The sequence below is a fragment of the Serinus canaria genome, chromosome 14, assembly GCF_022539315.1.
Source record: "Serinus canaria isolate serCan28SL12 chromosome 14, serCan2020, whole genome shotgun sequence".
Lineage (NCBI taxonomy): Eukaryota > Metazoa > Chordata > Aves > Passeriformes > Fringillidae > Serinus > Serinus canaria.
Genome location: NC_066328.1, coordinates 2,669,233 through 2,678,533, shown reverse-complemented (window position 1 = coordinate 2,678,533; position 9,301 = coordinate 2,669,233). Strand labels below are relative to the sequence as shown.

Sequence of the window (9,301 nt, the reverse complement as noted above, 5' to 3'; positions counted from 1 at the left end):
CTGGGATTCCGCCCCCGCGGCGGGACGGAATGGAATGGAATGGAATGGAATGGAATGGAATGGGCTGAGCGGGACCCCGGTAGCGGCGGCCCGAGAGATTGCGAGGCTTTGCTCCACGCACGCCCAAGCGGCAGGACGGCCCCGCCGTCCCGGGGAACAGGGGACTCCGGGAAAGGCTGGAGCCGACGCTGCTCCAGCTCTCCACGAAGAGAATTCTGCAGAGCAGACGTTGGGGAGCGAGTGTGCTTGGCCTCATGGAGCAGCACAGCTCGGCCCAAAGCCCTGCTCCGCAGAGCCCCGCGGGCAGCGGCAGCGCACGGGACCGGCGGCGGCGGCGGCGCTGGCTCACCCCGGTCACGGCTGTCCCGTGCTCCGCTTCCCCTGCTCTGACTCAGCGGCAGGGAACGAGCAGCGCCGCCCGCTCGGGCTGCCCGTGCTGAGTGGCTCCTGCCCGGCTGTGAGCGGCACCGAGCGCGGCAGTGAATGAATGAGCAGGACAAAGATAAATTGGGTTTCTCTAACGTTAGGAGCATTTTAATAGGAACCACGGGCTGTACATCTTCTAGGAGCAGGTGACCTCTGGCTTTGGCCCCACCTCTGGCTGCCAAGACCCTTTTCCCCCTCGGTGGTGGCAGTTCTGAGACGCCCTCCCTGCTGGGTGTCCCATCACCCCGGGAGGATTCAGCTCGCGTCGGGAGCGGCACCGTGAGCCAGCCGTGACCACTGGCAGTCGCCACCATTCCCGCTGGCAGCCTCGTCAGAGGCAGCGCTGGAGGCAGGGACACGCCACCCTCCGCACCCCGCCCCGCAAGGAGGCATCGGCCAGCGTGAGGAGAGGGCCGCGGGGCAGCCCCCGCCCGGTCGCCATTCTGGCCACCTCCCCGGGCAGGAGAGCCCGTCTCCAGAGAGCGAAGCCAGCCAGGTGACCCACAAAAGCTTCTGCAGTGCCCAGGTCCATGTTGGGGCCGTGCTGCCCCCAGCCCAGCGCCAGCGAGCCACCAGCGGGAATTTCATAGCCCTGCTGGAAGCCGGAGCCGGCGGCCAGCAGCCTCCTGTCCACGTAGAAGCGGTGCTGGCCCTGGCCGGAGGACCAGGTGAGGCACAGGTGGTGCCATTTGCCATCCAGGAGCGGCGCCACCGGGAGCTCCCGAAATTGCTCGTGCCCCAGGATGAAACGTGCAGAGCCCGGGCGATCCCCGCCGTGGCCGTGGACGGCCAGCTCGCTGTGGCCGTCCTCTGTGGCGTAGGAGAGGAGAGCACCGAGGTGAGGGGCTGGGGTGGCCAGCCAGGCACAGAGCGACATCGCCCTGAGCCCCCGGTGCGGCCCCAGCCCCAGGACGGCCCCGTGCTCAGCGGAGCTGTCGGGGAAGAGCAGGACGGCACCGGTGCGACAGGCGAGGGAGGCGGGCACCGGGGCGGGGGGACCGTGCCTGCCCTGCCCCGGCTGCCGGGGCGCTGGGGGCTGCTCCTGGGGAACCGTGGTTACGGTGGGGAGCATCGATGCCGCGGCCTGGGGTGCTGGTGCTGCATCCCGAGGGCTCTCCTCATCCTCCCCGGGCGCTCCCCCAGGCCCGGCATCAGCCGGCAGCCAGTGCCCTTCCTCCTGCCGGTGCTGCTGCCACCGCCGCGTCTTCGGGGGGCGAGGGCTGGCGGTGCTGCGGACAGCCTGGCCCGGGGGCTGCTGCTCCGGCTGGCTGTCCCGGCTCCGGGCGGTGTCTGGCAGACTGAGCGGTTTGGTGCCAGCTTCCACGAGCGCGGCCGGTGGATGGGTGAGCAGGGGGTGCGGGGAGCTCAGGGCACCCACTGTCCCCTCCAGCCTCTTCAGCCTGCGGCGCAGCCGCCGGCCAGCAGTGGCCAGGCGGGCCAGCTCGGCAGTCAGGGCGGCCCGGGCAGCGTCGGCCGCCTCCGCCTGCTCGGCCAGTGCCTGGAAACGTCCATCGATGTTGTAGGAGATGTTGTAGTTGCTGGCGATGCTCTGGAGATGGTTCAGTGTCACCTCCTGGAGCCGGAGAAACTGCAAGGGAGCGGCATGATGTGGGGCGAACCCCCGTCCCCACGCCGGATCCCTGCCCAACCCGAAATGCTGGGTGTCTCCCTGGCACAGGCTGGGCAGCACCCCCTCTCCGCCCCGGGCACTCACCTGCTCTTCCAGGCGCCGCAGCCGCAGGAGCAGGGGGCCGGGGCGGGCCAGGGGCCCCGGTGCCCGGGCCAGGGCGCCCTGCAGGGCGGCAGCGAGGATCAGGCAGAGGGGCAGTGCCATCCCCGCCATCCCGCTGCCGGACGTTTTCTGCCTGCGCGGCAAGGCCGGCCCTGGCCCCCGTGGTGTCTCCCCGGGCAGCCTCCACCACTGATGAGATCCACAGCCCAGCACCGGGGCTCCCAGCGCCGGGGCCCCGGCCAGCGCTCTGCGGGGGCGGCTGGCTCCGGCCCAGAGCTCCCGGGGCTCCGCGTCCCGCCGCTGGGGCCGGGCCGGGGGTGTTCGGCTGTGAGGAGGGAAAAGGTGTGGGAGCGATCCTTTGCACGCAGCTGGATGCGGGGCAGAGAGGGAAAGGCCGGTCAGTGCCGACAGGGCAGGGCAGGTGGGACGGAGTGGTCAGTGCTGGCAGGACAGGACAGGACAGGGTAGGTAGGATGGGGTGGTCAGTGCCGACAGGTCAGGGCAGGGCAGGATAGGGCAGGGCAGGATAGGGCAGGACGGAGTGGTCAGTGCCGGCAGGACAGGGCAGGATAAGACAGGGCAGGGCAGGACAGGTTGGACGGAGCGGTCACTGCCGGCCTGACGGGACAGGACAAGACAGGGCAGGGTAGGACAGGTTGGACGGAGCGGTCACTGCCGGCCTGACGGGACAGGACAGGACCGGACAGGGCAGAACATTGCAGGGCAGGGCAGGACAGGACAAGACAGGACCTGTCGGACGGAGTGGTCAGTGCCGGCCGGACGGGACAGGACAGGACAGGACAGGACCGGACAGGCAGGGCAGGGCAGGACAGGACAGGACAGGTCGGACGGAGTGGTCAGTGCCGGCCGGACGGGACAGGACAGGACAGGACCGGACAGGGCAGAACATTGCAGGGCAGGGCAGGACAGGACAAGACAGGACCGGTCGGACGGAGCGGTCAGTGCCGGCCGGACAGGCCGATGTGGCAGGGCCACCACGAGGGGGCAGCAAGCGCGCGCAGCAGAGCCATCTGTGGGCGGAGCTTTACAGCAGTGGGCGGGGCTTCCAGGGTCCTCAGCGGGGCCCCGCCCTCTCCTTAGCCCCGCCCTGTACCCTTGAGCCCGCACAAGATGGCGGCTGCGACCCTCGCCCGCCGGATCGGCCGCTCAGGTGCGCCCGGACCCTGTCCCGACCGCTCCCTGCCGCGGGCTCGGCGTGTCCCTGAGCCCCCGCTGCCTCTCTGTACCCCTCCCTTACCGTCAGGGTGTCCCACGTGTCCCCCTGCCGTGGGTTGGGGTGTCCCTAAGTCCTCCTGAGCGGGTCAGGGTGTCCCCGTGTGCCGCCGTGTCCGTGCAGAGCGGATTTGGGGAGCGCCCCCCACACCTGTGGGTGGAGGCTGTGCCCTTCCCGTCCTTACCTGTCTGTGTCCCCCAGGTGTGCTGCCCCTGTGCTGCCGCCTCCCAGCGTGGGACAGGGCCACCCGGCCGCCCCCCAGCCCCCTGCAGCCCCCGGGCCTCCCGCTGGCCCCGTGCCGTTCCTTCAGCAACAACAAGATCCAGGTGGAGCTGGACGAGAGCTCAGGTACGGCGGGTGGCACGGCCGCGGTGTCACCTCAACCACGGGCACTGTGGGGCACAGGCACGGACCCTTCCACACCTGTCCCGTGGCATGTGTGGCTCTGGGCATGGAAAGTCACCAAAGCCCCGGGTGTTGCAGCTGCTTTGGAGGCTCGGGGAGAAGTGTTTGGGGTTGGAAGTCTCACCAGTTGTGGGCACTTCAGGTGGTTGGTGCTACAGACAAATCCTGGCTGTCACTGTCCCCTCTCTGGGGGTACCTGGTTTGGGCACCTGGTAGAGTGGCAGTGCTCCATCAGGGAAGAGCTGTTGGGAATTCCTGTGACCTGGCTACCAGGAATAGCTGTCACGTGCCAGTGTCCCTGAACTGAGTAAAGGTGCCCAAGCCTCTTCCTGTGGCTTCCCAGGTCCTGCTGGGTGCGTCCTCGTGCTGTTCCCAGCTGGGCATGGCTGCAGCTCCCAGGCTAAGCACTCAGGGAGGACCTTTTGGGTAGGGTAGTGCAGTGTGGGCAGGGACAAGGGCTCAGAGCTCTTCCCCTGGTGCTGACAGGCTCACAGCAGGTGTGTGACCCTCTGGACACAGGCTGTTTGCTGTGACAGAAGCTGCAGGCTCGACCTTCCCCACTGAGCCCAGAGAGAAGGAACCTGCTGGGCACAGTGGCCCGGAAGGTGGCTGGGCTTTGGGACACATGGGGTGCCACCACCTGCTGAGTGACCCTGGCTTGTGGGTGGATCTGGGCAAAGACAGGACCTTGCTCTTGGCTCTGCTGCTCTGGAAACTTTTTAACAGCCAGGAATGTTGTTGAGTGGGAGTGGGAAGACACGGTTTGGTGTGGGAAACAGGGAGGTGGGTGAAGCTCCCCTGGGCAGGGCAGTGTGAGCTGCTGTGGTGGTGGGGAGTCTGATGTCCCTGTGCTTGCCCTGCACAGGTGTTGCCGTGATGAAGTTCAAGAGCCCCCCAGTGAACAGCCTCAGCCTGGAGTTCCTCACAGAGTTTTCCATAAGCCTGGAGAAGCTGGAGAACAACCGGGCCTGCCGGGGTGTGATCATCACCTCTGTAAGGGTTTGCTCCTCTTTGGGTCCCTGGCAAGGGAAGGCCCCCAGGCACCTTGGGTTGGCTCAGTGAGGAGGGGAGGGGGCTCTTGGAAGGGCCACGATCTTTCTTCTGTGCCCTTTTCTAGCAGAAAAATGACAGCCAAGTGTTGTGCTTTGTCATGAAAATCAAATCTGCTTATCTGCCAACCTGACACATCCTCTGACATCTCCTGGCTCACCCACAGGGAGCTGCTGGGAGATGCCAGTGCTTATTTTCAGATGTGGTGGGGACAAGGTGGTGCCTGGTAATGGGACAGGACAGGCTTTGTGCTGTGTGGCTGATGTACTCACACAGGCACCCTGACAATGAGAAATTGTGTTGCAAGCAGAGGCCCAGCACTGCATGCCATGGTAGTGGGATAATCCAGGCAGTGGGAGCACTGGGGAAGTATTTTCAGAACCCCAAAAGACCCTGATTTATAACACATATTCATCACTTTCCCTTCCTCCATCTGCCAGGCCGAGAACTAAAGGGTTCTTCCTTCCCTGTGACTCTCAGTGACCTCTGTCTTTTCCCAATTCCAGGCTCTTCCCAAAATATTCTCCTCTGGCCTGGACATCACTGAGATGTGTGGGAAGAGCATAGAGCACTACACCGAGTTCTGGAGAGCCGTGCAGGAGATGTGGCTGCGGCTCTACGGCTCCAACATGGTCACAGTGGCTGCAGTCAATGTAGGTCCTTTGGGCCCACCTTCCTCAGGGTGGCATTGTCACCTGCTGTGGCTGCTCTGGGCTGTGTGGGCAGGGACAGCTGAAAAACCAGGCTGAAATTCATCCAGGGATGTATCAGTTGGGGTGTTCAGGCAAAACTTGTGTCTGTCAGCTCTGCGAGGTGTGGGAAGGTGTGGCAGCGTGGGATGCTGCAGGCTCTGTGTAAGCTGCAGGCACTTCTGGGTTACATTTCAGCATTTCCAGCAGGTTTTGTTCCTCCAGCTGAGGTTCTTGGCCAGCAGGGAAGTGGTGCTGGAGTCTCCATGCCCATGGATGGGTCATTACATTTTTGGTGTCTTGTTTTCACTTTCCAGGGCGGTGCTGCCCTGGCAGCTCACAGTGGTGTCTGTTCTCAGCCCCCCTCGAAGGCACTTGGGTTTTCTCTCAGGCATCCTGTGCAGGGCTGAGCAGCCCTGAGATGTGGAAAAGATGGTCACAAATCTTCCCTGTGAGGGGGGGTGAGGCCCTAGAACATGTTGCCCAGAGAAGCTGTGGCTGCTCCATCCCTGGAAGTGTCCAAGGCCAGGCTGGATAGAGTTCTGAGCAACCTGATCTAGTGGAAGGTGTCCCTGCCTGTAGCAGGGGCCGGGAATGAAATGGGCTTTAAGGTGCCTTCCAACCCAAACCCTCCTGTGGTTCTATGAAAACCTGATAAACATCAGAAACCTTCTTTAGGATTGTTTTGAATCAGGTGATCAGAAATTTGGGGGACATTGCTCTGTGTTCCTGGTGTCTTCTGTGCTCTGGAGTGATCAGCAAGGCTGGGGGGTGTTTGTAACCATGTCCTGGACTCACTGTGTCCTTCTCTCTGCCAGGGGTCCAGCCCGGCCGGGGGCTGCCTTATAGCCCTATCATGTGACTACAGGATCATGGCAGAGAATCCCAAATTCAGCATCGGCCTAAACGAGGCCCAGCTGGGCATTGTGGCTCCCTTCTGGTAGGCCAGTACCTCCCACTTCTAATATCATGTGTAGATCTCTAGAAGGAATTAATCTTCAAGGAGTTAATTAGTCAGTTCAACTGGTCACAGCGGTGTGGTTAGTGTGTCAGGGGTCAGGTATTTGCAGCTGCAGGAGATGACACCTCATTTCTGTCCTGTTCTGCAGGTATCTGAAAAGCTTTCAGGCTGCAGAATGTCCTCACATCCTGTGCCAAGGACCTCAGTTCTGGCCCTGCAGTTAACTCCAGATCTAGTGCTGTGAGATCTCATGGGTCAGGCTCAGTCTGGGAATAGGCTTTTCTCTGGGTACACACTGTGTACCTTCGAAATCCCATGGTGTGGAGATCTCTGAAAGTATGGGGACACTAAAATGCTGACACACAGACCCTTGTTTGCCCTAGGAATGTATAAATGTACTGTTGGGAAGGAGCTTTCAGTCATAGCAAGTGGGTGCCCACAGGCACTGAGGGTAAAAAGAGCAGCTTTCTTACAGAGGAGAGGGAACTCTCTTGGAGTACTCCCAAAAATGGCTCTTCTCACATCCTGAGAGCCATTTTCACATCATGACTGAGCCCACAGCTGCTGTTCAGAGCCCTGAACCTGAGGAGTGGGACCAGATGCTCTCAGAGTCCTGAGCCTGGGGAGTGGGACCAGGCTGCTGTCAGCTCTCGGTGTCTGGGTGAGCTGCCCCTGAGCGTGGCTTTCCCTCCCATCTCTTGCAGGTTTAAGGACACATTTGTGAATGTTGTGGGACACCGAATTGCTGAACGCTCCCTCCAGCTGGGCTCCCTCCACCCTGCACCTGAGGCCCACAAGCTGGGCCTGGTGGACGAGCTGGTGCCAGAGGAGAAGCTCATGGAGAAGGCTGCAGCTGTCATGGCACAGTGGCTGGCCCTTCCTGGTAAACCCGTGGCAGAAGAGCAGGGGACCTGGTCTGAGTGGGAGGTGCTGGTGCCTGGGAGCAGTGTAACATTAAAAGGGGAGGTTTGGATGGCTGGGAGGTAGGAAAGCTCAGCCCAGCAGCCTTGGGCTAAAGGAGAGGGACACTGTGCTAATGTTCAGGGCACATGGCTCCAGCTCAGCTCATCCTGCCAGCCCTGCTGAGTCAGTCTGGAGGAGTCTGAGCTCCACAGACAAACCGAATCTCTGTCTGTCAGTGGAGGTGTTAGCCCAGGAAATCTGCCATGGAGCTGAGTGAACAGGCTGGGTAAAAGCTCCTGGGTGGTTGCCAGGCTGCCTTCATGGTCTGAATCAACTCTTGGCACTCTGGATGGCAGTGATGGGGCTGTGGATGACAGGCAGACAGCACAGGCATCGTGTGTTTGGGCTGCTCCGTGACTGCAGTGCAAGGCTCCTAGGCTGGGAAAAGGCTCTCCACAGATCTGCCCATGCCACCTCTCCTCCCTGCTGTCCTGGTGTTAGAGTGACACCTCACCCCCCAGGCTGGAGAGCATATCTCAGCTGTGCCCTCTCCTGACTTCCAGGAGGTCCCGTGCAGATCCTTCCCCTAAATCAGAGCTGTGTCTGGGTGGAGGTAGCTTCAGCACCCAGGTGCTGGAGTAATTCAAGGTTCCCAGTGTGTGGATGGAGGGGGTCAGTTCCCATTTCATTGTCACAAAGTGCGTGATTAAAACATTTGTGCACCAGATGTGCTGCACATCACTGCATGTGGCTCTGTGAGGGTGTGAGCAGATACGTGCTCGAGGCCTCAGTCAGCTCCACCAGCCCCTGCTGCTCCAGCAGCATCCACATATCCATGTGGAGTGGCACAGGCCCAGGGATGAGCTCGAGGGAAGTGTTGCTGGCTTTTGTACAGCATGGTTGGCAGAAGCAGACTGTCTTGCAGGGATTGAAGGGATTGGTTCAGCTTAGAGCCACAGCAGTTTCAAATAAGAAATGTTGTTTGGTTGCTGGTATGTATTGGAGGTGGATATTTGGCTCTGGAGGGCACAGAAAGAATGAGGTACACAACTTTTTGTTTTCTTTGCCAGTTGATCAGTCATTTCCCCACTGAGAAGTACAACCACAATTTATTGTATGAGAATTTATCCAGTTCAGCTCCCAGCTGATGGGTTTTTCTTACCCCTTTCCCTGCTGCTTTCAAGAGCACTTTGCTGTGTGAGCTATCCCATTAGACCTGCATTGGGTGGCACTGAGAGCTGGTCAGGGGTGAGAACAGGGCATGTTCCTCATCCTTGCTGTCCTCTCTGCAGACCATGCCCGCCAGCTCACCAAGACCATGATGAGGAAGGCGGTGTTGGACCGCCTGGTAGCTCACCGGGAGGAAGACATCAAGAACTTCATCAGCTTCGTCTCAAAAGAGTCCATCCAGAAGTCCCTTCGCATGTACATGGAGATGCTGAAGAAGAAGAAGAGCTGAGGATCCAGCTGGTCCCTGGGAGGTCGAGTCACCCTCTGAAATCGCTGCAGTAGCTGTTGGTCTCACAGCGAAGCCACCTGCAGTGCCACCTGCTCCCACGGCCACCCAGCTGCCCCTTCCCTTTGTGCCTGTAGAGTGCCTGACACCACTGCTGCCTTCCCCAAGGGCAGGGAGAGCCCACCCAGCCCCCCGAGGAATGGACAGGGACAGGGTCTCAACACGCCATGGCCCGAGCCTGACGGTCCTCGGATGTCCTCCCTCCTGTCCAACAGTTAATCGTGAAATGAGGTTTGTCAATAAATCTTGAATGAGGTAGGAGATGGATGCTTTGTTCCATGGCTTGTCTGTGGTCACAGTGTCCTGGCTGGTGGCCTGTCCCCAGCTCTGGTTCATGGTGGGCTGGGGGGGTCTGGGCACAGCCAGCTGCCCTCCTTCTCCAGAC

General features: G+C 61.2%; 2 protein-coding genes across 2 annotated transcripts; one reads left to right on the top strand and one right to left on the bottom strand.

The window, feature by feature from the left end:
• Positions 1-456: 456 nt before the first annotated feature.
• Positions 457-2,269, bottom strand: PTX4 (pentraxin 4). Its single transcript, XM_050980211.1, has 2 exons — positions 2,141-2,269; positions 457-2,014 (listed from the first exon to the last, which is right to left on the bottom strand). Exons 1-2 carry the CDS (start codon positions 2,267-2,269, stop codon positions 758-760), a joined length of 1,386 nt encoding a protein of 461 aa, XP_050836168.1. The 3' UTR covers positions 457-757.
• Positions 2,270-3,225: 956 nt separating this feature from the next.
• Positions 3,226-9,177, top strand: ECI1 (enoyl-CoA delta isomerase 1). Its single transcript, XM_018916116.3, has 7 exons — positions 3,226-3,329; positions 3,594-3,740; positions 4,663-4,790; positions 5,354-5,500; positions 6,355-6,476; positions 7,202-7,380; positions 8,693-9,177. The coding sequence occupies exons 1-7, from the start codon at positions 3,290-3,292 to the stop codon at positions 8,857-8,859; spliced, it is 930 nt and encodes a 309-aa protein (XP_018771661.2). The 5' UTR covers positions 3,226-3,289; the 3' UTR covers positions 8,860-9,177.
• Positions 9,178-9,301: the final 124 nt, after the last annotated feature.